General features: G+C 36.3%; 1 protein-coding gene across 2 annotated transcripts in view; it reads left to right on the forward strand.

Annotated features, from left to right (window-relative positions):
- Nucleotides 1–26,953, forward strand: part of LOC577182 (amoeboid myosin I) — a 79,350-nt gene that overhangs the window by 37,452 nt on the left and 14,945 nt on the right. Inside the window, exons 17-25 of one of the 2 annotated variants that reach the window (XM_030976264.1) lie at nt 849–904; nt 1,356–1,454; nt 3,203–3,347; nt 4,597–4,711; nt 5,406–5,575; nt 6,221–6,366; nt 10,301–10,450; nt 25,178–25,326; nt 26,330–26,530. In XM_030976264.1, the coding sequence (XP_030832124.1) occupies nt 849–904; nt 1,356–1,454; nt 3,203–3,347; nt 4,597–4,711; nt 5,406–5,575; nt 6,221–6,366; nt 10,301–10,450; nt 25,178–25,326; nt 26,330–26,530 (1,231 nt within the window). 2 annotated transcript variants of the gene reach the window in all.

Consider the following 26,953-nt stretch of genomic DNA (forward strand, 5'->3'; position numbering starts at 1 on the left):
TGATTTCTTTTATTACTAAGTGGAAATATCAGTAATATATACACAACAATTACATAAATATTTTAAACATACATAATGCTTCCTGGATTTGAGCTGTCATTTCTTTGTTCATTATGCAGTCTTTGGTGACAATACTTCCAAGGTACTTGAAAGAGTCCACTGTGGTATAAAGCATGACAACATCGTGATAGAAGTCAGCTTGAGTACCCATGGACCTTGTCTCAGTTTTCTCTCTATTGATGCTCAGTCCCATTTCTTTGGCCATTTCGTTGTAGGCTGTTAGTAGTCTTTGTAGATCATCAGCGTTGTCACTCACCGAAGATGGCGATATCATTGAATTGATTTATTGTCCGTACAAAATGGAAATTTGTAGTTCACTGGTACAGGTGTTACAAACAATGTACATTATTATACAGATTATAAAACATAATAACAATATAACATAAATGGTGTTACATCCAACAATACAATGTGATTACTTGCCTAGGAATGGAGGAAAATAATAAAATAATACACTCTCATACTTTCCCTCGTTTTACCCTATCGTTGTTAATGTGAATCGAATCCGCCACAAATGAACATCTGAAGCGTTCCCGCCTAGTGCGCTACTCAGCATACTGAGCTTCTCTTGGGTACATTAACTGAACCTACCTCTCAGCTTTCAGTCTGCGGAGATCAAAAATGTTACCATCATATCTAAAACGCACCTCATTACGTCCACTGTATCAAACCAAATGAAACAAAGAGACCCCAGGACTGTGTTTTACCTATGATTTGTTTGTTTCTTTGTTTGGTAGACTCAGGCCAACAAGCTAGTAGACAAACTGATGCAATGTACACCTCATTACATCCGCTGTATCAAACCAAACGAGACAAAGAGACCTCAGGACTGGGAAGAAAAAAGGTAAGAGAAAATCCTTCCAATGCCGAGTTCCGTCAAAACCACCCAAATTGAAATATTCCATCTCATGTTTATGATGAAAGACAAGTTTCTATTTCTTGCAATTCTATTTCTTGCAGTTTTTATAAATGCTGAAGTTAAACATCAGAGAACAATGTTTGTTACATGATAAACAAGTACATAGAACTATAATTAGAACCATAATCGAATCTTGTTTTTTCAATTTTTCTAAATTTGGTGGCACAAATAGGGATTAACTTTAAAGGAACCAAGAATGTCTCTATTATAAATTTAAAAAAAATAAATTGGTATCTTTGTAAATTACTGGGATTTTACGCATTTTAATGACTTTTTATTTTGTCGCATATTCAGGATAAATCATGAAGTTGAATACATTGGACTAAGTTACATTCTGAACTGACATCTCATATCGATATATTTTGTTGATATTTAGGGTATATCATCAAGTTGAATACCTGGGACTGAAGGAGAACATCAGGGTGAGGCGAGCTGGTTTCGCTTACAGGAGAGAATTCGACAAATTTCTCAGACGGTATGTGAACAAACTTTCATTCTGGAAGGGGAAAAAATAAATTTTAAATTATATATTGCCTACACTCTCAATACTACTGTCATCTTCCTCTTTCTCTTAATACTTCTTCATTCTTATTGTCATATGAACTAATTCTAAGTATATTTCATTATTCAGACTGAAACAATAGCCATTTGCATTGAATAGTCCTTGCTAATCAATAGTAGCAATGTAACATCATTGTATTCAACAAATAATTAATTTGTTGATTTAAAAAAAAAAAAAGTTTTTAAATGGTATGGGGACTATTATTTCGTTATGCTAGTCAATACCCATCTATCCAAAGGGAAACATGAACAACATAATCAGTAGTTTTTTTGTCCCATTGGTGCCTTTGACTAGATATTGACACTCTACAAATTCCTGGATCCCGGATTGTTTGCAATATTCATCTTCATTTAATACAGTTGTTGACATACTAATGATCTTTCCCATCTGTAGGTATGCCATCCTGACTCCCGAGACATGGTGGTAGCATTTATTAATAATAATAATTCGTCCTTATAAAGTGCATTTCAGGACTGCATGCCCTCTCAATGCGCTTTACAGATTTATGCTTACCCGCACTCAATTTATGCACATTCTCCTCTCGTCCGGTGACATATCCACTCGAGTATGACACCTCTACGATTGATAAGTTATCATACTAATGATCGTTCCCATCTCTAGGTATGCCATCTTGACTCCCAAGACATGGCTGTAGCATGTTATTGATAAGTTATCATACTAATGATCGTTCCCATCTCTAGGTATGCCATCTTGACTCCCAAGACATGGCTGTAGCATGTTATTGATAAGTTATCATACTAATGATCGTTCCCATCTCTAGGTATGCCATCTTGACTCCCAAGACATGGCTGTAGCATGTTATTGATAAGTTATCATACTAATGATCGTTCCCATCTCTAGGTATGCCATCTTGACTCCCAAGACATGGCTGTAGCATGTTATTGATAAGTTATCATACTAATGATCGTTCCCATCTCTAGGTACGCCATCTTGACTCCCAAGACATGGCTGTAGCATGTTATTGATAAGTTATCATACTAATGATCGTTCCCATCTCTAGATACGCCATCTTGACTCCCAAGACATGGCTGTAGCATGTTATTGATAAGTTATCATACTAATGATCGTTCCCATCTCTAGGTATGCCATCTTGACTCCCAAGACATGGCTGTAGCATGTTATTGATAAGTTATCATACTAATGATCGTTCCCATCTCTAGGTATGCCATCTTGACTCCCAAGACATGGCTGTAGCATGTTATTGATAAGTTATCATACTAATGATCGTTCCCATCTCTAGGTATGCCATCTTGACTCCCAAGACATGGCTGTAGCATGTTATTGATAAGTTATCATACTAATGATCGTTCCCATCTCTAGGTATGCCATCTTGACTCCCAAGACATGGCTGTAGCATGTTATTGATAAGTTATCATACTAATGATCGTTCCCATCTCTAGGTACGCCATCTTGACTCCCAAGACATGGCTGTAGCATGTTATTGATAAGTTATCATACTAATGATCGTTCCCATCTCTAGATACGCCATCTTGACTCCCAAGACATGGCTGTAGCATGTTATTGATAAGTTATCATACTAATGATCGTTCCCATCTCTAGGTATGCCATCTTGACTCCCGAGACATGGTGGTAGCATGTTATTGATAAGTTATCATACTTGTGATCTTTTCCATCTCTAGGTATGCTATCTTGACTCCCGAGACATGGCCAAGGTGGGGAGGTGATGTCAAGTCTGGGGTCAATCATCTACTACGCGCTGTCAACATGGACACTGATGAGTTTCAGCTAGGCAAGACAAAGGTCTTCATCAGGAAACCAGAATCTGTAAGGAACCAGTTTATATCGAGGGGTCAGTGACACAAAGACATAACTCCATTTTGGCCATTTTGAGAAAAAATGGTTCATGTGTCACTGAGCACTTGGCCTTAAGGAGTTAAGTCTATGTTTCACTAGCCATTGACTTCAATGGGATGTTGGGTGGAGTTAAGTCTTTGTGGTTCCTGGAAAGCCCACATTTTTCTGAACATTTTGATATCAAATACTCATTTAGACAAAATATGGAGTGACGCCTTTGTGTCACTGAACCCTGGATATTGTCATTTTCAAACTTGAAAAGAAGCAAAGAACAGCCACAAGAAACTAATTCAGTTTTTCAATTATAGCGCAGAAATCATGAAGACTTGCAATTCTGTTTGATTGATTTAACAGATGTCTTGAATACAGCAGTTTAAAAAATGTAATTCATGATTCATTGAATAAACACTTGAAGGAAGAAATCTGTAGGGATTTTTAAAAGTTTAGATCAGTTATGATGTTTCTTAACATTAAATTTCAAATTGATAAGCAAGTCTGTGGAGCAAAGACATGGAGGTACAGTTTTGTTTTTATAACGATAGTGCAGATAATACACCTGTCACTAAAATGTAACCAACGTTTAGACAAGGGTAATGAGGGTCATTATAGTGTATGAACACTCTTGGTGTCTTTTACAACTTTTCCTCTATGTGTGGACTAATTTATGCATTTAAAATCATGAAATAGTATTAGGGAATGAAATTATAAGTTGTTTCAATGGAAGGTACTTTATACTCAGTTCAACAATTAGACAAATCAGAATTCTAATCTTACAACTAGAAGTAATTGTTTTTCAATTAGTAAACCAGCTTAAATAGTATACAAATAATACACAGGTGTGAGTGTGTTATGGTCGATGCAGCGCATGAGGGTATTTGCTATGGTGCAATAAATTTCATGAGGCGTAAGCCGAGTGTTATTTGTGCCATTGTGAATACCTGAATAGCGCTGCATCGCCATAACATCACAAACAAAAACCTGTGTATTATTTGTTTTATAAAATGAGTCGACTATCTTCCTTTGCAAGGCCATAAGATGTCTCCCCACAACCTTTATCCATGGTTGTTATCACCAAAACGCACGCCATGCAGATGGTACCGTGTAGATAGTAAAAGAATAATGCACGGTCACGTGATCCATCGACGCTTCTTATTGGCTTCATTCTCGACCCCATTTTTATACATTTGTTTGTATGTTTGTTTGTTTGTATATCTGACAGCTCTTTCTCCTAGAAGAACAGAGAGAGAGAAAGTTTGACTTTCATGCTCGGATCATCCAGAAGGCATTCAGACAATTCAATGCACAGAAGTACTATCTCAGACTCAAACAGCAAGGTAAAGAAACAAATATGGACGTTATAGACCGATGGTCTTTCTGTACAGGCCGTCATGAAAGCAGGTGGAATTCATTTGAAATGATGCAAACGGATATTTTTAAAAGTTTTTGAATAAGTTAAGTTGTAGCAGATTATACAAAGCTTTGTGTCACATGAAACTTTCAATAAAGAAAACAAAACTTATCTTACTATTTTCAATAATGATCATTTTTAGGTAATTTTTTTTAGTTTCATCAAAATCCTCAAATGATTTATGCATGATTTAATACAAAATTTGAAATCTTTCCAAGTGTTTAAATAGTCATTCAAGTGAGAGTTGGGAATACAACTGCTTGACAGATAATGTGTTACCTTTACTACAACTTAACCTTGTTTGTAAATCCCTCGTTCAAATTGGTTGTGTAATAATAATAATAATAGTGGGTTCTTGTAAAGCGTTCATGTCTGTCAGACTTGACACTCCTGGTGCTCTTGATTATTACCCTGGCTTTAGCATGGCTGCCATTACGGCACTCTAGCATTTGAAGGAATTAATTCCTGCCAGGTACCCATTTACATCACCTCGGTTGAGTGTGGCAATTGTAGATCAATGTCTTGCCAAAGGACATTAGTGTACTGTTTAATTGAATTGAAATGATGTTCATATTTATGCAACCATACATGACGATTGAACTAAATCTGACCCATTGCAGCCAGTGACATCCTGTTCGACAAGAAGGAGAGGAGGCGCTACAGTCTCAACCGTAACTTTGTCGGGGACTACATCGGCTTTGAGCACAATGTATCCCTGCAGGCGTTGGTTGCTAGGAGAGAGAGGATTGAGTTTGCTGATAAGGTCAACAAGTATGACAGGAGATTCAAGGTAAGTACGTGTCCTAATGAGTTTCTTTATAAACCCATCGACTACTGACTTCTCTCATTGTCATAGGCTTAATGTAGTAACTAAACAGTTCGAGTAGGCAATGGGTTAAACACTTCTGATTCAGGTTTGTTTGGTTGCATTTAGTGAAGATTTGAATCTGTTTCCCAACATCTGATAGATAAAGGGAATTTCCCCAAAATGGCACCCTTCTAGTTCTCTCCTTTGACACAACTAAGTTATTATAAAAGGCATAGATTATATCTGTTCTCTCTTACAGTTTTATTAATGGAGAACAAAAATCAAGGTAATAGTTGTTTGGATTTTTGTACAGCAATATATAAACTGAATTTTAAGCCCTAATTTTATCTGGAAATATATACTCTAATCATGCTTAATACTGGCTTTGGGGAATGATATTCCGTGTTTCAAGTCTTACCAAGAGAATTTGACCCATGCAGGAGAGTAAATTATCTGTTCGTGTCCACTCTCCAATCCAACTTATGTATATATTTGACCTTTTGAGAAGTATGTGTAGTTTGCAGTGTCTACTTGTATAAATGAAACACTGAGATATCCGACCAATGTCTTTGTGATAAAACACAATCAGACCATACCTGTAAATCTTTTCTCTATTGATTCTGTCAGGTCACGAAGCGAGACCTGCTACTATCAGGCAGGAATATCTATCTGATTGGTCGAGAGCAGATCAAGAAAGGGCCAGAGAAAGGTCAGATCAGGGACGTGGTCAAAAGGAAGATTCCCCTCAACCATATACACAGTGTATCTCTCAGGTCAGTGTGCAGTTTGTTACTCAGCTTTTGTGAGTTATGATGTTACTTGGCTTGGAATCTTCTTTATTACATCCTTTATTTCTTTCTCCTGGGGAAGTTTTATAGCTCATTGGAATATTGTAGCTGAAGTGTAAATAGAGAGTAAAGGAAAGATGATTAGAAATGGAGAAAGAGAATGAAAGAGTGATATGAATAAAGAGAGAGAGAGAGAGAGAGAGAGGGGAGGGGAGGGGAGGGGAGGGGAGGGGGGGGGGGGGGGAGGAAGAGAAGGAAGAATGAGTGAGAATGAGCAAGATTGAGCAAGAATGAGAAAAGATTGACCTAGGAATGAGCAAAAATGAGCAAAAATGACCTAGGAATGAGCAAGAATGACCTAGGAATGAGCAAGAATGACCTAAGTATCAGCAAGAATGAGCAAGAAAGAGCAAGAAGGGAGGAGGGGAGAGAGAAATATTTCTTGTAGTATTCATAGATCACCCTGAGAAGAATTCTGCCCCATATATTAAATCATAATTACACTACCTAAATCCTGAAATAATGATTGACATTCACCCATGAAGATAAAGCAGGATGCACTGCATGTGAACCCTTCTCTCCTACATTTGAACTCTCTCACCTGTGTGTTGTAGGCGTCAGTTTGTGGTTTGTGTGTTAGGCAACCAGTCTTGGGTTATTTCTGTGAGAGTGAGTCAACAATTCGAGGCAGAGTTTGTCCCTTCTGTCGCTAGGTGATCTGAGCCCACTCTCCTGGAGGTGGGGCAGCAAGGTCCTTGAAAGTTCTCCCAACTTTCTGCGTAATATAGGGGGTTGCCAACTTTGTAGTGACACAATACACATATGCTACTGTAGTCAATTCCATATTCAAATTTTACAGAAAATATGGTCAATACCCAACTATTCAAGGGTAAAATTAGACGATACAATTTGGATCAAATAAATAATGAAAGCTATTTGTAGAATCTTTATAATTGTGTTCAACATACAGATTTTTTTATTTTAAAGTCTATTTTTACAAAGCTCTAGCAATTCGTTTTTATAGCCATAGTTGCAATATTACAAACAGTACCCCACCCCCACCCCTCCCTTCCCCACCCCTCCCCATCCCACCCACTTATCCCCTATCTCAGCAATTGGACATTGTCCAGGTATAGGCCTAACAGGATGCTAGGATTTCTTATCAGGCCCTTGGAATATGAGCCAAATTGTCTCTATCAATTAATCTACCTATATGATTTTCATATGAGGTAGATGTTAAATTGTTTCCTGCAAACCTACTCTGTTAGGAAGTTGTTGAGATTTTAATGGTTTCCCTTCAGCAGTACATATTTCATTTTTCCACTTGGCCAAGTAGACTCATCATTCCTGAAATATTTATTTTTAGGATCAAATCAAGGATGTTCTTCCTTGTAAGATCTACATATACATGTACATGTACACTGTTTGACATGTACTTGTGCATGTTGGTTTTTAATGAGTGTTTAATGTGTTTGTGAGATCATATCTACGATAAACATTCTGAATTTGACTTTACTTGTATTATGTAATTACGTTAGCATTCAGATATCAGGCTGCAATATATCTCAGAAAAAAAGTCAATTCCTCAAAATATTAATTAATTTTCAGAATGAAGCAAATTGTTTCATCTGTATTATATTCAAATTGATGTATGCCATGTAGAAGTAGCCAAGGGTAAACCATTATCTTACTTATAGTATTTACTTTAATGAAATGATGATAAATTTCCTGAAATAAATATTTGTCGTAATATTTATGCCCAACTCAGAATTAGACAAGATGAGACTTGAAATTGGTGGATAGTACCGGTACCTTTAAGTTTGAGCATTGTACTTTTGACTACGTCTACATATTTTTATTTTTACTTTTACGTTGGTCTATTACTGTATTGCTACTTCAGCAATAAAGAACAGAGACATTATGACAAATACATACAAAGAAAAGGAGAACATACTAAGAAAAGCCCAGGTCTTGACCTGATTAATGGTTCATGCAGGACAGGAAACATAAAAAGGCATAATTCATTTCTTTTAGAAATCAACATGGTGGTTATACAGATTAGGTAGCCACTTAATGTGACAAGTGATATAAATTATTGAAAAATATTGACATATAGTAAATAATAAGTTATTAAAACAATTTAGAGTAATCCAGACAAATCGCAATTAATATTCTGACACTCTCACTGAAGTATTTAGACCCCCCCCCCCACCCAAAGGTAATTGTGTTTTTGTCCTGTGATTACGTCCTACCAACAGCCTACCGTCTTACATTAATTAAAACTAATTAGTACTTTTGAGTATCATGAACAACGAGCTTAGGCTGGGGTATTTATTATGATTTTGTAAGGTGGTAGCCTGTTGTTATTCATGAGTCGCATGCAAACTTGTATCGTGCAGTCCATTGTCTTCAATTAATTAACACTAATTATTAACCCTTAAGTAGCACAGTCATAACAGGAATCAAACAAAACTATTTTTCTAATGATCTTTCAGGTAGAGAGTCTGTCGTTGATATATTACCACTACCTTCTGATGACGGCATAATGTCTTGCATTAAATGATACTAATCACTACCCGAAAGTACACATTCAAACAAGACTTCAGTCAAATCATTTACTCATATGATCTGTTTACTTTTAGCTTTTTGTCATTCATGAATATCACGTTACATCCCCTTTTTTGGACGGCCTATTGTCTTACATTTAATATCACTAATTAATACTCATGAGATATCACAAGCAAAGTAGGCTTAGGCCAAAACATATACTCTCATGATCTTCTTATTTTCTATAATTATCATATTACAATTATGGTTAAATGTATTAACAGTCTAAAGCTATTTCAATTGACAGTCTATTGTCTTATATTAATTCATGCTAATTATTGTTGGCAGTATAACAATCAAATGAGCTGAAGCTGTCGTATTTTCTTTTGTGATTTTTTCCCCCTGTTGGTCTACTCTTATTCATGAGTGATCATGTTACAATGCCTTTTCTAAAGACAGACTATTATTACATTAATAAAGACAAATAATCATAAACAAACAATTTTTAGGCCTCTCATCATGGTTATATCGATTGTATTGTTATGTATAAAATTCACCCAATTAATTTACTCATTCTTACATGTACAGTGCATATATTAAATTCAAAGGAAATAAAAAGCTTGTACTAGTTTTCCTTTCACCATCTGATAGTAAAAAATAGCCCTACATAATTAGCCTCTTGTGTTTCTTGCAAAAAAGGTTGTTACAAAGTGCAACTTATTACGAACCTAATTCATATTTATGTAAATGTATGTTGATTTATGCGCATGAGCATAATACTCTTGGATGAAGAGGATTTTATTGAAAAACCCATGATTGTGTTGTGGAGTGCAGGAAGATTTGATTATATTATCTAAATCACCTTGTCGGGATAAAATTGACTGTCAAGTGAACATATTTGCTTATTCCATCTTAACCCTTGTTAAGCCCTGTGTCTTTAAGAAATCCAACCTATTTGTGTCTATTTGGATCCAAATGGATGCGTGTATAGAACATAATGATTTCATGAGTCATTCATGTATTCTAATGTAATCTATAGGAAAACCTTTTTTGCAGCCTTGGATACTATTTGCCTATAGCAGGTTTACCTTGGTATCTTTATATTGACTATACGTTTATTTATATCTCCATTAGACTCCATATATCTGTATATTTTTTTTCTTGAGTATCTTCGATCCCACCGCTGCCACCATTATGTAATGATAAACTATATATAACATTCATGAAACCTTTTGACAGCATGTCTCTCAAACCTGAGTGATGACTACTAGAATCTCTTAACAAAGACCACTCGGTTTTTCAAATGGGTTAATATAGTTGTATCATTACTCGCTTTACAATACCTATTCTCTGTATTTTTATTTTTTTGCAGTACTCTTCAGGATGACATGTTTGTGCTCCATGTAAGTGAGGAATATGACAGCATCTTAGAGTCCACTTTCAAGACTGAATTCCTGACCGTACTCAACAAGAAGTTCCAAGAGACTCTACAACAGAAACTGATGGTCAACTTCAATGACTCGTAAGTAACTGAAACATATCCTATTGTACTACCATTGTCCTCTTACCATCCGATTAGTGGACATCTGGTAATGTTATTAGCTTAAAGACGATATCCGAACTGAAAAATGAAATGGATGAATTATGTATCAATGAAAGCTTATAAGCCATAGATTACAATAATATCAATTACATGTATATGCCATTTTAGTGTCTGTCGGAAGAGTATCAGCTTTGATGGATTTAGCAAGGCATGTTAATGTAGAACTCATACTTGCATGACAGATGATTGACTACAGTTCAATGAAAAGTAATGTTCCTGACATTCATATATTTAAAAAGGAAGAAAAAGAAATGTTTCCTTTTTTCAGATTGTTATCTCGTACCCCAAGTAAAGTTAATAATGGGGTCATGGTATGAGTGATATTTAACATAAAGCACGCCCTCTATCTTTTTGCCATTGTGCCTGATTTGCATGTGAAGATAATAATCTTTATCAGGCATAGTAGCTGTAGAAAGAAATACAATGGAATAATGTTCAGTTGACGCTAGTGACAAGATGAGCCAAGATTTCTTTGCAATCGTTTGTCCCTAATTGTGGAACGACCTGCTAGTTGGCTAGACCAGAGGAACCCCCAGGTACCCACAATGTATGACTTGTGATTGTGTTATGTAACTCAGGAAGGGCATGAAAACAAAGCTAATTGGCTTGATGACAAGACCTATAATGCTTTGGGTAGTGTGTCTTGCAAATACTCTCCAATAACTGTTTTCAATCTTTATGTCTGTGCTCTGATTTGCCATGGATTCTGCATGCACTCCAGTCACATTGTTGTTCATTAAAAAGAGATTTAGTGGATAGTTTCATGATCAAAATTGTGGTTTTCACGTGACAATAGCCATTCTTTCCCAGAAAGAATATGAAATGCATGCTCTAATGATATGGAAGAAAATATTAATATAATTAATATGGGTCTATTCTTCCTTCAAATCAGCAGGGAATATCATGAATTAGTTTTTCAGTCAATAGATATGACTGCTTTGTAAAAAAAAAAAATTAACAACAGCATTAATATATATACATGTATAAGGGACCTTAGAGCAAACCTACTCTTGAAGATACTATGTCCCTGTTGCAGCCAACATCAAATTCTGTATAACTATGCAGGAATTGTGAAATTAAAACGTTAGCAGTGTCCTAATATTCAAATTATGCAAGAAAACTGTTTACGTGCTAGACTTCACTGTCAGACACTATTGAGTGACTGACTGGCTTTTTTTTTTCTTTGTTAATAACATACATATAATGAGCTGTAAAGGGTACATGAGCATTTGTCTACATCAAAAACCCACTTCTTGTAATGGCCAATATTAAACTGATTGAATCTTCACGTTAGAGGTTTACGGTACACCATGTGTAAAGTCCTAGAAGGACTAAGGAAAGTGGATAGAAAATAGAAGTGAAAATAGAAAGGCGAGAAAGTGGAGGTTGGAAGGAAGAGTATCTTTCAGAAGTGAGTATAGTCCTGAAAAGGACTGTAAACCAGAAAGTTGTAGATTGAATCTTTGCGCAGCATAAAACGTACGATCCTTCGGTACAATGGTCTGAAAATCAGACTATTACTTACTGGCTCTATAGCTCTTAAGTCGATTTGACAGCTAATAGTCGTTATTTTCCCACTTATTTTGGAGCCCCCCCCCCCTTTTTTTTTAGGGAAGTTCTATTAAATTAATATATCTTTCAAAAAATGCCGTTGGAATTTAACCTTTTCATTTTTTGGCCTGCAAATGAGACATAGTACCTTTAACAGTTTGAAAAGTTTTCATTGGAAAAAAAATGATAAAATCTGCTTCTAGGCAAGTTTCACTTTTTCTGCAGAATCACTCCAGAAAGAACTCAAATAATTGTTACTCTGCTGTGAATATCTTGCATCTTGCAATTTTCATGACTTGGAATTTTGTTGAAAGTAAAATACAAGCCAGGGCATATATATTCAGGGAAATGCAAGATTAAATTGGAAAGATTTCCTGCAAACATTATTTTTCAAAAGGCTGTATAGACATACTACAAGTCATTTTGGAAGGTAATCAAGTTGGCTTTGAGAATTATCTGAGCTATTTATGTGATTATGGAAATATGCAATTTTCAGGAATCACCAGAGGGCCCCTTTTTCTGAATCACCGAGGTTGTCATAACTACGAAATGTAAACAAACAGATCGAAGTATCAAAATGAAACAGCAAAATTCTTGCACACTCTCAAATGTACCTATATACTTTACAAATAAATTCATATTGCAAATCAAGTTCAAAAGGGGAAACATGTAGGAAAAAATTAGTTGAACAATGCTATGAATTTCCTTTCTGATGATATCTTCCATGACTTTGGGGCAAGGTACAAATACATTTTTCTCTGTATTCCTTTTGGGAATTATCTTTGAATTTTCCCTGACTAATCATTTAACATTTTTCAGAACATATTTACTTGGATGATTTTTCATATATTCTTGGCCTAATTGATGACAAATTATTTTACGACCTGCTCTACTGTTTGAATAGTAGTATAGTACGCATGCCTTTAATGAATTTATTAAGGTATGATGTAGTGAAATAATACTTGCTGCTATGTAGGGCTAATGGTCTGCTATTCATGCATGATACAAATGTTTCATTTTCTTCATTTTTCATTTCCAATTAATACTACATCCTTTAAATTTTGCAAGTATCATACCCATAACGCCGGCGGACCAGGTAAATTGATATGTAACAGAGATCACCATTTCCTAATTAAATTGTGCTTCTCTAATTGCATTTGCAAGTGAAAAGAGGTCTTAATCCACGTTAAGCAGCTCACCAGACATTCTCAAGATGTTTCGTTCAAACTAAATCTCTGGAAACAATCTCTAATTACCTTCCCTGTAGGGCAAGAAACGTTAGGACTCTTTAGTTAGGTTCACACAACATTTTGTAAAGTTAAAAGTGAGGTTATGTTTTTAAACTTCAAGTTATCTTGTAGTTACAGACCGTGCAGACATCCTCTTAGTTAATGCTAATAATATTCTGTGTTTTTAAAGTGCTTAATATATCAACGATGTCTCTAAGCGCTTTTAGATATAGTATTACCCCGATCATCGGATTCAGGCTTACCCACACACAATGTATGCACATTCTCCACTCCCTGGGGAGCATTCTAGCCAGGTGCAATTTTACAGACGCTCACAATGCTGAGCAAACTACATTAATGTTGCATCATACCGGGTATAATACCTGGGTGGAGAGTGGCAAATGTAGATTAACGTCTTACAAAAGGATGCTAGGGTGGGCTTGGATTTAAACCCAGTACCTTGTGATCTTCCATCCGGTGGCTTATTTATTAGACCACAACACCTAACCTCTAAGTTTACTTGAAGTTATAAACCACAAGCCATCTTATGGTTAGTGTGATGCAGACGAGCAGAGGGGGTCATTTGATGTTATATTTAACTACTTCTTGCCGACTTATGGTCTAACGCTTTGAATACATGTTGTTCATGTGTGAACCCTTCTCACTGTAAGTGGATCGTTATTTGAGACTGCAAGGTTTTGCAAACTTGAAAGTTCTAAATTACCACACTTCTGTGTGAACATGGCTTAATTTTAGTCTCAGATCTTCTCACTCATGAACATTGAATAATGTCAAACTTATGTCTCCAGAATCCTTCATTAATGCATGGAATTCCTATGAGATAAGACATTTGAGGTTGGGAGTATTTTGGAGCAGGTGCATGTGAGATGAAAACTGAGCTTGAAGAAATGGAAGAAGGAAAGTTTAATGTATAAAGTTGTGATTTCTTAGTGCTAGTAAATGAATGTTAGCTTGAATAAGGTGAAAAGGAAAAAGAATGTGTAACAAAACTTGGCTACAAACTTGAGAAGGAAATATCTCAAGGTATTTGAAGTTTGGTCAATAGATTTAAGATGTGCCATTTAACCATTGAAAGTTTGTGAATCTATTTGCAAGATTTTGGGAAGCAAAAGAGCAGATTTTTTTGCCCAAAAGTCCATAGTACAGTGTCCATGTATTGCTCTTTTATTACCAGCAAAACTTAGCAACAGACTTTGATTTTTTTTTATTTCATATAAACTCCCCCAAAAATGTAAGCATTTCAAGTTTGAGACTATATCTCTTATCATATTTAATGTGGGTATCATTGAAAAGCCTGTTTATTCCCCTTTACATTGATGCCCTATTTGTTATTATCATGTAATCATGGAATATGCTGTTCAACTGAATATGGGGGGAGGGGGGGGGGCAGCCTTTATTTTTCTTTCAGTTACTTTCTGTCACTCTACCTCTCCCTTATTTCTCTCTCTTCCCCTCTGCCTCTCTCCCCACCTTTCTTCCTCCTTCCAACCCCGCTTTGTCTTCTTTATCTTACTTTCTCTCTCCACTGTCACTTTCTCTCTTCTTTCTCCTTCTTTTCTTTTTATATTCTCCTAATGTGCCTCTCTTAGCATTTTTCTCCTTGAATTCTCCATGATTGAACATCCTATCAGGATTGAGAAGTCACAATTCTGTTTTCAGGGCTCTCTTGAAATTACAAGACAATCGCTGAAAAAATATGCATAATTGTCTCATGCCATCCCCAATCACACTTTGCCTTTAGCCTGGAAATGAGCCGAGGTCTTCTCCTAACACTGTCCTCTTCCTCGCCAAAGGGAACCCTTTTCCTGGCAACAGCCATCAATTACACTGGATCATGCTGTAATCAACCCGTGTCGCTAAACATGCCCCATGCCATGTGAGACTCAAAACCTTTCCTGAGGAACCCCTTTCCAGGATGTTCTGTGCTGTCGAATCTACTTGCGGATCAAAGCCTCCATCTTTTACAAACAATCCCCCTCCCCAAGTATTATCAGCGGTCTTGTATGGATGCCTCATCTTTTAGTTCCCCTTCCTCTCACACAGGTGTTGCTATAGGATCATCATATGCATGCAGAAACACATGCCTACATTTTAAAAAGCTGCCTTAATTCCTCTGGTGTATCATGTGTTATCGGATCTGCAAGTAGATCAGTGCCCCCATCTTCTATTTAGTTTACCCCAGGACATGAGGTGCCATTTGATCTATAGCCTACATCTTCTATAAACTATTCCCTTCCCACAAAAAGCAGCAGCTTCTTCAAATAGCTTATCGTCTATTGAGAGCCCAGTGGGCATTAACTCATGTACTTTAAAACAGTTAACAGCCTTCTGGCTCTCAACAGACTATATAGTAAACTCTTTTTACGGAAGTATACCCCCAAGGTTAGGATCTAGTTAATCCCATGTCATAACACAGCACTATTGGGGCTTTGAACCCTGGAGCGTACCAAGGAAAGTGTCCCTATTTCCCCAGGACCTTTACTGCATCGGATCTATTCTAGGATTGATCCCGTTTCTTCCAGCTTCTTTCTCTTGGCTCTCATTACCTGGACCCAAATATTTCTTCTCCCCTCTCGCTTTTGAATCCTAGCTTACCTTAAACATTTTCAATGTATTTTTACCCTTTTTTGCCCCTTCCTCAGGATTTCCAGGATTTCAAGTGCCATGCAGATACCTAGATTGCCCCTACCGGTATTCTCTTCAAACAATTTCCTTTCTGCAAGCAGGTCATACATGCCCCTCTACGACATCACTTCCTTCGGGTCCATTCCCTTTATACCCCAAATCCTTGATGAAGGTACCCCTCTCTTTAAGATCTTGCGAATCATACCACCTTCCCCCCGTCACCCCCATTCTTCCGTCTTACCCTATGAACCAAGTTCCTCTGCGTCTTTACCCTCCTCATGTCCTTACTTCGACAGGAAATGAGGTTTAATGATCTTCCTTTCAACTCTCTATGGGAGCCAACAAATAATAACCCCTTTTCCCTGAAAACCTCCCCTGATTAAGGGTAGCAAGTCAGAGCCATTGATGTTTTTTTTTTAAGGATCAAGGCATCACGTTGTTATGCTTCTCCAAAATTTCTGTGAATGTTTCTCTATTTCCGTTGACCCCGGAGGCGTAACTATCTGTTATTGTCAAAGCCCTGATCAAGATAGAAATCAATGGGATGGGAAAGATCGCCAAGATGCACTTGTCAATTCCCGATGATTCCTTGAGGCCCGTAAGCCAGAAATAATGATACTTTGTCCCAAGATGGTTTACATGTTCTTCCTCTTCCGATTCTGTGCCGATGACGCATCTTTATCACTGTATCATCTTCAGGGTTGTTGCACAAACAAGATGAATTAAGTCATGGATAGATAGTTACTCATCATCTTGCAGTAGATAAATCAATTTGATACATATTTTTGTAGAATGTGTGCTTTACAATGACACATGCAGGATGACCTGATCAACAGTATGCACTTGTTTTTAAGAATGGGGTCAAAGATATGTAAAACCTTTATGGAAGTCATTTAAAGGGAAGTACTATCTTTGCCCCTCATTTTGACTGTACTGTGCAGTTTGGATAAGAGCTATGTCACAGTGATGTACACAAAATCTTTTCATGTTTTCTAACATAGTTTACTTTCAAATGATTATTGTTTCCATCATTTTAATTTGTACATTTTTCAAAATTACATCTACGGTACTGTAAATAGTAACCACCATTCTGCATTATTTTTGAATATTTGACTATTGCTAACATTTTAGACAAGTTCTAGGGCCCCAAAACCACAACCCTGAGGAAACTTCTGATTACCCTTTTTTAGGCATTAGTACTCGGGTCGAGACATCCACATCCAAAATGCAGTATGAGAACGACACTCACTATTCCATTGGCCACATCTAGACACAGGTTTTACTGTGTCCTGTACTTTCATGAGTTTGTTGTTTTGAAGAGTCGTGTCTCTCTTCAGAAGTTCAATGCTAGACTGATGGAAACATTATCCAATTGAATAGCATTAGAAGACTGTTTGTACAGAGACATCAACCAATTTGATTATCAATCTATAGCTAGGCTAATAGGTGTGAGACAGCTTATTGTAGTTTCAGGAAGTATTAAAGTCTGGACCAGATGTGTTTGCAGGAATGTCCTCCAAGGAGACGATAGTCTTTGATGTCTCGCAGAACACCATTTTACCGGGGTTCTAAATAGAACATCTAGCAAGTGACTAACCACTGATTGGCCGGTGACGTAACTAATCATATTGAAGAGGGTATTGATGTGAGACAGTTTATTGCAGTGTCATGAAGTACTAGAACTTGAACCAGATACATCTACATCATAATAATAATAATAATAATAATAGCCTAATAGTCCACCCCAAATTTTATTAAACCGAAACGGAAATTCTTTTTGCCCAATTGATCGTGAGCCCGGCAGCCACTGAGCAGCGCCAGATCGACGTTGCTCTATCCATTCATGTGTGTATACAGGAATGTCCACTTAGATGACAGGTTGTATAATTCTCAGGAGTCTACCACAGATACTATGTATAGACAATGGCACTGTGGTCAAATTCTAGCACTGCACATTTTTAACTCCAACACCAGATCAAACCCTGTCCTTTACCCTAAACCTACCCTGGTCATTTTCCCAATGCAAAACAAATATTTTCTCTGTTATTATGGTATGTCTTAGAGATCTAGACTAAGTCAAAAATATAAATAAAAGTGAATCTAATGTACATGTATTGATACATGTATGAATGTATATGTAGTATACCAAAGATCATATGATTGTTCTGAAAGAAAGAAAATAAACATGTATGTAACTGTTCATATTTTTGATTTAAATTCTTTTCAACATTTCATGTCTAAAGTTCTAGGGGGGAAATATCTACCGGTATTAGAGCTACATTGTAAGTGAGTGCTGCATAATATTTCAATAAACAGAGTTTTTTTTAATTGTTCCAGAAGGAAATGAAGACGTTATATTTCACCTTTGCCTAATTTTGTGGTAACCTTATTTGAAGCAGGCCTTTAGAAATCTCACCATAATGAAAGGCAAGCTTGTTTTGTTTGGCATTCGATTAAGACAAGAGGGGACGTGAACAAATTCAAACATATCGACGGAGACAGACATTTCCTGCACTAAACCAACTGACTCATGAAGAAGGAACACTCGGGCAAATTAGATTCGGTAAAAACAAATTCAGGGAGTTTATTTATTATCAAAATCTTGATTAGAGTTGATGTGTTGTGACTTAAGTTGAAAATTGGGTTGTCAGAATATATAACATCAAGAGTTATAAACAAATCAACTGGACTTGCTTTGTTTTAGCTTAGCATTTTATCAGAATAAAGAAAAAAATTCATGATTCAATCACAGCTCTATAATAGTAGATTCATTTATCTTATGTCTAACATAAGGGTGTTCAATCACAAACCCTCTATGCTCAGTTTCTACACTATAATTAACCCTATGACAACTGGTTTCACACATTCCCATAGGCTTAATACAGGAGCCAACTGATTCCAGTAGGCAATGAGTTAAATTCTTAACTTCAATACTGGATCAAACAATCTACTTAACCTTAATCCTAGCCCTATACCCTTCCTAGAACCCAACTGCAGCCCCAACACTATGTCTTTGATGAGTATTAATAGTCAGGTCACACTAGAGAACTACATTATGTGGTATTTATTTGTAAGCAGAATTAAAGAACCACCTTCAAGAGAGAAGACTTGCATGCAACTTATTTTATTTGATTGATTAATATCCCAGATATAAACAGTAGTAGCATATAAGGAGTGGTAAAGCTAACATGTGAATAGATCAATGCGAGGTACTATCATTAATTGTTTTAATTAATGGCAACAATTTTGAGAGGTTATTGAGCCTTCACTTCAATCAGGGACTTGGTAGTAGCTATCAAGGCCCTGCTTCAATTAAAAGAGAGTAGAAGAGAGTTAGAGCATATATAGGGCAGCTGAAGTGATAATATAACAAACAGGAAATAAAATGTATTGTGGCTCCTAGAATACTAAGAACATGTAATGTCCAAAATATGGGCTCTAGATCTTCTCTATATAGTAGACTATAAAATCGGGTCAATTTTGCAGATTGAAATATATTTATTGAGACAGCTCAACTTCTGCTGTTAATGAATGACTTATCAGGGGGAAATTGTGTTCATTAGTGTGGAAACTTGAATTGAGAGATCATTGTACATTGAGTAAAATAATTGATATACAATCAGCAAGTTTAGTGCCCTTGTTCATTTTGTTAAACAGTTCTCCAAACCTGGAGGAAACCAAGAACAAGAAGAAGAAGAAGGTTGTAATTTTATCTTGTGTTGGAAATTCAATTTCCCGTCCCAAATGATTGTGAATGGCAAGTTGTTCTGGTTATCTAAATTCTGAAAAATATGTTTTTGTGATGACAATGTGAATAATGTATTTCAATAGATAACAACAAGCTTAGTCATACATATTCTGTGATTAATTTGATGGCTATATTTAGAAGTCACACTCTGCTTCATACACTTTCTTTCATAAGGTTGAACTTCCAAAAAATATATTCTGGCGGAAGAGGAGGAGTGAGGAAGATTCGACAAGTTATTGTGATTAAAATTCACCACATGGCCCATTATTAGGACAATCAAAAACATTTCTGAGAATTCTTCACTCCGAACAAACAAGGATGTGAAGACTATAAGGTATTACCAGTCTGTCATAGAGTGTTTAATATGTCAAGATGAGATCCTTTGATAAATTAAGCTGTTTCCCACAACTTTCTTGTGGAAGTTTTTGATTAGCCGACAGATGTCCGACAATTGCCATTGATCCTGAACTAGCCTATCTCCCTTCAATCTTTCAAAGCAGTATAGAATCTTCAAGTACGTCCATATTCAAGTGGCAACAGCTGAAAACGTGCAAGCATTTTCAGCTCTTGAACCATAAATCGCAGTAGTGTTGCACATGGAGATTATGATCTCCTAGCATTGTTGTAGGGTGTTACATGGTAGTGCGCAGAGGTCCGCCAGCGTCTGGTGCCTGGGCCTCGCTGGCTGGCAGAGGGCAGCCTTCATCGTCGGCATCATCTGTTGAAGCGATGAAACGTGACTCACGGCCTGATGAGTGTGATTGGGGAACGTGTGAAGTTCATCCTGTCAAATTAATTGGATGTAATTACGGTGGGAAGGATCGTACGCTTCGTCCTGACGGATCCTTGAAATTGTAATATATAGAACCTGTCAGTGCTTGAGGGACATGGGGTGCCTCACATCACTTCTTTAAGTTTGGGTTGGTTCTTAAGTGATGAAATTGGAGGAGGCTAAGAGGAATGTCATTTTTGTTAAAGTCACAGGATCTTCAAGTTGGTTTAAAGGTCATTGACTTGTTCATTGGGTACATAAAGATGTAAGATCTAAATTGTATGGGAGGAAATGGGTTTCTTGATAGCATGGAAAATTAAATGTGTAGTATTATGTTTTTCATGTTTTTAAAGATTTTAGGAGTAAAAAACTTTACAATGGAATATTCTTATGGTAACATTTTGTGTCCATGCAAACAAAATTAGAGATGTGCTTTTACATTTTCATTATTTTGCTTTGAGAATCATAATGGGATTTTCTGAAAGAAAGAACTGCCTTTAAAAACAAGGAGAACCTGCATGCCCAATTTAGTATCTTTTTTAATACCCATGTATACACAAGTTGTATTTTAGTTTCCAAACAGAAATTTGAATAGAATTCACCACACTTTTGTTTTTTTTACTATTCATCGATTATGTTCTCCTCTATTTGACCACTACTGGCAGCTCCATTTCAATCATCACAGCCTTTAATTTCATTTGGTCCAACTTCCCCAATCTAAATCAATGGCATTGAGAACTTAATTAGAGTCTTTATTTTTTTGTACAATCTTAATTACTCCATGAATGAATGGAAAGAGACGACTTTCAAATCATAAAAGTAACCTGAGAGTAACAAGTGTTGATTGGACAATGGTGTGTGTATGGACAGGAGCCAATGTGTATGCTTGCAAACCTCTTTGATTGTGAGGGTTAAAGGAGAAGGGCGATTTTCCTTGAATGCTGTCAGCACCGAAATCGGTAGCCTAGCAGAGCCGGGGTAATATTGGAGTGCTTTGAGTACCTTGCAGGGTGGATATGTGTGCTTTATAAATATCCGATATTATTATTATATTAATCCTAATCCTATATCTCTTTGACAAAGTAAAGGACAGTGTAAATGTTGCAGAAGCAAATGTTTGATCCTCCTTCTAGAACAATAATAGTAAATGTATACCCTTGTAAACCTATTTGATCATAAAGGTTAGTAAAGGGGTGATCTTTAAGGGATACTATGCCTCATAACTCTGACAACAATTGTTGCATGGTCACCTACTATAACCACTAAACAACATTCTGACTTCAACTCTGGATCCAAAACTATATCTAACCCCAACCTTAAACCTAACCTAAAACTCAAATAGCAATCCTAACGCTAAACTTACATCTTTGATGAAATAAAGGAATGCATCAAATGATGTTTCACCCTCTCCGGGACCCAGAAAGTAAGGATCCATGGCCAAGCATCCTGTATGGAGTGTAGGTGGTCTGTGATGTGTAAAAATAGTGTCTTAATTTTGTATATTTGTGTTGACCTTGGGTTGAAGAAACACTAGAGATCATAGGCATGACTAAAAGATGATTACTATATAAATACATTTTTCTTAAACCAAAAAGGGCAAGGTTATTCATTCTGACAGCCAGAAAGAGTGGGTGATGGGGGATGAAGTAGGGCACTATAAGTCTGATGCAGAGTGAGAAAATACTTTTTAAAGCCAAGCTTAAAGATAACCTTTAGTACTGGTAATGCGATTGCATTGTGAAAGAAAAGGTGTGGAAAGGATCAGAAACAGTTAATCATGTAGCATGTAAGTATTGGTGTGCACTGCAAGGTTCTGGAGTCATCAAAATCATAATAAATTTGACAGAGTCTTGGTAAAGTAACAAGCACTGTACACAGAAGGCTACATATGGGACAACACACATATGGTGTCGGGGCTAGTACTACCTTGAGATTTTGTCTTTCTATGCTCTTTACTCAGCCAGTATACATTTTCTTCCAAAATTGTTTGGCACATGTCATTTATTTGTAATCTTGAACATTCAGTGTAAGTTTCGTTTGATTATGTGAGAATTAATTTTCTTTTTTTTTACCAGAACTGGAGTTTATCTTTAAATATAGAGCATCTTGTTATTGATATGCATGCACTCTTGATTTTTTTTAAATATCTCAAAGGGATTGGAGTTATCATTATTGTCTATATATACATGTACAACAGCGCTGTGACCCGATCCTTTGTGAGACATTCATGATATCTATTTATTTTTAAGACTTCATGTACAATTAATGCTCTTCAAGATTAAGTTTGTAAGACAATGATGATATAAAGTAATGGACTCATTGGTCATCGTTCAGTTTATCTTAGGCTTCCGAATAAGTCTGTGGTAAAGCATTTAACCAGAATGTAGGATTGACCGTAATTTTGATCCCTTCTTAAATTGGCGCCACTTTGACAGTCCCTGTTTCATCCACTTGGCCGGTAATATCATTTTCCCCTAACCCTATATGTCCTGTGATACATGTAAATCAAACAAACATTGAACATTGACTTGTTCCGTATTTAGAACATTGTGGTTGATAAATCAGGTTTCTTCCCTGTACCTAGGATCCCTGAAATCCTCTGTGGTTTGTGTATTCAGGGGTGTCGGCTTCCCCCGGCTAATCTTTTGATCATGTGATCTCATACCCGTCATATCACTGGTTTACCATCGACAGGCCGGCCGGCTGAACCACATTGTTTTGTTCCCATTCCTTCAGGAAACCACTAAGACCATGAACCAGAAAGCATAAATCAGGCAACTTCCAAGGATCTTCCCTTTTCTGCCCTCTCTTTTTTCATGGGGAAGATCCTTTCCGCTTAGTATGAGTGTAGCAGTAAACGGATCAAGACAGCTTTAAAAAACTAAGCAATATCTACAAAGTACAATGATCGATAAAAGTTCTTGAAAACGTGGAATGTGATTAGTTGTGAACAAATTCGAGAATTGTGGCACTTGTCAACTTTATGACACAATTAGGCCTAACATTTTTATTTCACAGCCATGCTAGCCAACGTGATCATTAAAGACTCAATGTGATTCACGAAGGAAGATATCTTGTCAGTAGAACACAACTGTTCAGGTTGTATTCAAATTGAAAGTGATTGTATTCGAGCTGTGATACAACAAACACTCCTTGATGGTTACCTAGACCCAACTGCTGTTCGAACTTCCGTAAAGCAATTGCTGACATTTACGGTGTTAAAAATATTCAAGAAAACTTTAACGACCATAAGCAAACTTTTTTGGTATAAATGATAAAACAAGTCAATAGATTGACCTCCAGAAGCCAGAGAGCTTATTTCTTAATGAATTGTTACTTCTAAACAAGGTCTTTATATTTTTTAATGTGTATTCCATCAAAAACTTTGAAAATAGAGGTTAATCATAGAAATTATTGGTAAGCTGATAAATGTCACAATAGTGCACTAACATGCAGTTCAAAATAAGATAACAATGTAGGTTAATTCAACAGAGAAGGGATTCAGATCAAAATCTATTTGACATATCAAGGATAATATGTATGTGGGAGGATTCTGCAATGGTGCCATTGCCAGAAATATTTAAGGCAGTACAATTCAAGATAATGCTGTATTTAAAACTTATAAAGCACTTGTTATGAAACTAGAAGGAAATATATAAATATTGTGCAATCAAAATTATATGCGTCATTTAAAATTGAGTAAGAGTTTTTTTTTTTTAAAGACCATCAAAAAAAAAAATGTTACATGTATCTGATGCAATTGTACTCGATGATGAACTGTTCTCTGTGACCTTTTAGTTGTATTACTAGATTAAACTCAAACTCAAACTCAAATTCAAACTCAAACTCAAACTCAAACTCAAATAAGATTGTTGTGATAGGTGAAAATTAATAAGCACAGAAGCTGCTTGCAGGCAATCCTTTGCGCAGATGAGAAGCAGGGTTTTGAGAGTTGTTTTCTGTAACCTTTCTGTTTTATTAGTAAGTTTGAAATTGTTGTGATCGAGAAGCACAATTTTGATTTGAGGATCTTTATCCATTCCCTTCGACCTTTCCATTGTATTAGTAGGTTAAATGAGATTGTTGTAATACGGTTCTTTCTGGTCCTTCCAGGCGGTGAGTCAAGGTTTTGCTTGATTCCAATTGCTCAAGTTCCCCCAAGAGAAGCTTTAGTTTGTCGTCAAACCTGGTCTGATTCATACCACTGTTATCAGTTCAGTTCAGATGTACTTTAATCTATAGCTCTACTTATTTAACTTGAAAATATTGGTTTGTGCAAATGCTGAGTTGCTGAGTTGATGTTTAATACCCTAAAAACTACTTGTACTTTGATTAACTTACACATACAGTTAACAAATAAATTATTCATACCCTTACCAAGTTTTGTAACTTTTAGATGTGTGAAAATTGATTTGTTCTGATTTCTAGTTCTTGAGAATGTGGCATATTAAAGATTATATCACTAATGTCATTCTGCAAGACATTAATCTATATTTGCCACTCTCAACCTAGGTGATGTAAATGGGTACCTGGCAGGAAGAAATTCCTTGAAATGCTAGCGCGCCGTAATGGGGTAATAATCTCTGTATACTTTGGAAGCGCTTTAGAGACTTAATTGTAATTCGCGCTATATGAAAGCTGAGTATTATCATTATTATTATTATTAACGGTCTCTCTCGCTTTCACTCTTGACCCTTCAGGATCGAGTTTTCAGTGAAGAAGGAAGGATGGGGTGGAGGAGGAACGAGGACAGTGAGGTTTGCTCAGGGTCAGGGAGACACTGCCGTTCTCAAGCCGTCCAGCAAGATACTGACCGTTAGCATTGGTAGTGGACTTCCACGCAACTCAAGTGAGTGCTTATCATTTACAGTGGTGTTCTGAAAGCAATGATACCTTTTAATGTCAGTAAAACTATGTTAATTGTCATGAGAAACTCAAGTTAGGACAGATCATTGGTTGATGTCTGTGTGAAGCTTTTTTGATCTTTTTATGTATTTCAATTTGGTGGCCCCTTTTTATAAGTCCTGCTTTCTCTGGGGTCACCAAACTATCATTGTGTTCTTCGTAATTCTTGATGCAACTTATTTTGATTGTATATTGATAGTTGAACAAATAAATGAAATTGAAATTGAAGCTGACTGTATTCATGAACAGGTAAAAGAGATATCTGTGCAACCACCAATGACAAGTCTAAATTCCACAGTTTCAGTTTGTCATTACGATTAACATTGTTTACCCTAATATTACACATAAACATAGTTTTGAGACTATGGCCCCTGTTGAGCCAGAAGGACATCTATTCATCATGAAAATTACGAGTGAATACCTTTCTGGCCCTAAACAGGTTCAATGCTATGTAGCTGATGTAGTAACCATGCCAAGAAGGGCAGAATCGTCCAAGCCAACTTTTACAGACGGATCATTGTTGTGCATAGATAGAGATTGACCTAATTCTAAAATCCAAAACTTATTTTGTGAAATTTGTTTTACAATGCCAAAAGTGGCACATCCAACCCTAAGATTGTAAACAGGTGTATAATGTTTATGTAAATGAAGATAGGAAGGCCTCCTTTTCTTCTTGAAATAAAAAAAGAGGTATATCTCATAGGATATTTTCATTTGTTCTTGGTTTAACATAAAGATTTGGAACTTAAAAACTCAACCTTTTAAAAGTGTTTATGTGCACTGAGAGGAGTAATAGGGGAAAGTAATTCACTTTCACAAACATTTGGCATATCTTCATTGGCTTATTTTAGGGAACATAAATAAAATTATGATTGTTTGAAGCAAGATAGAAAGATGAAGATCGATAAATTTATTTTTTATTCCTTTTCTTTCTTTAAAAAAAAAAGGACCTGGACTACGTGATGTCAAGGTGACGAGCAAAGACAGGCAGGCCGGTAACCGCGGCAACAGTAACCGTGGCAACAGTAATCGCGGCAATGGACATGTATCAAGGAGGCCCGCTCCCAGCCAGCCTGCCCCAGGCAAACCCACTGCTCCGTATGCCCTGGTACAGAAGAGAGGGGGTCCTACCAGCCCCACCAAAGGAGGTACAGTCTTGAAAATATATAATAATAATAATTATAAAAACATTGCTTATAAAGTGCTTACAACCATAGCCTCTAAGCACTGTAACAAACAAAATACAATGATAAACAATTACATATTAAACAAAACAAAAACATAAAATGCAAATCAACCTAGAAATTACTATACATACATCAATGTGAAAATGTGAATCTGTAATTTTGAGTTTTTTCATTAAACAGAAGATTTTTGTACTACATGGTTTTAAGATTTACAGTAACACCATGTTGATTCTTTTGTGGAAAAGAACCAGATTTGAAAAAGAACTGAAGTTCAAGTGTTTCAATATGCTCTATATCTGTTGGAAAAGTTCTAAAAAGAATTCTTTTGGGATCTTCCAAAGAAAGAAGCTGTGTACTACATTTTGAGCAGGATGCTCTGTTATC

Source organism: Strongylocentrotus purpuratus, unplaced genomic scaffold (genome assembly GCF_000002235.5).
Source record: "Strongylocentrotus purpuratus isolate Spur 01 unplaced genomic scaffold, Spur_5.0 spur5_scaffold_9, whole genome shotgun sequence".
Classification (NCBI taxonomy): Eukaryota; Metazoa; Echinodermata; class Echinoidea; order Camarodonta; family Strongylocentrotidae; genus Strongylocentrotus; species Strongylocentrotus purpuratus.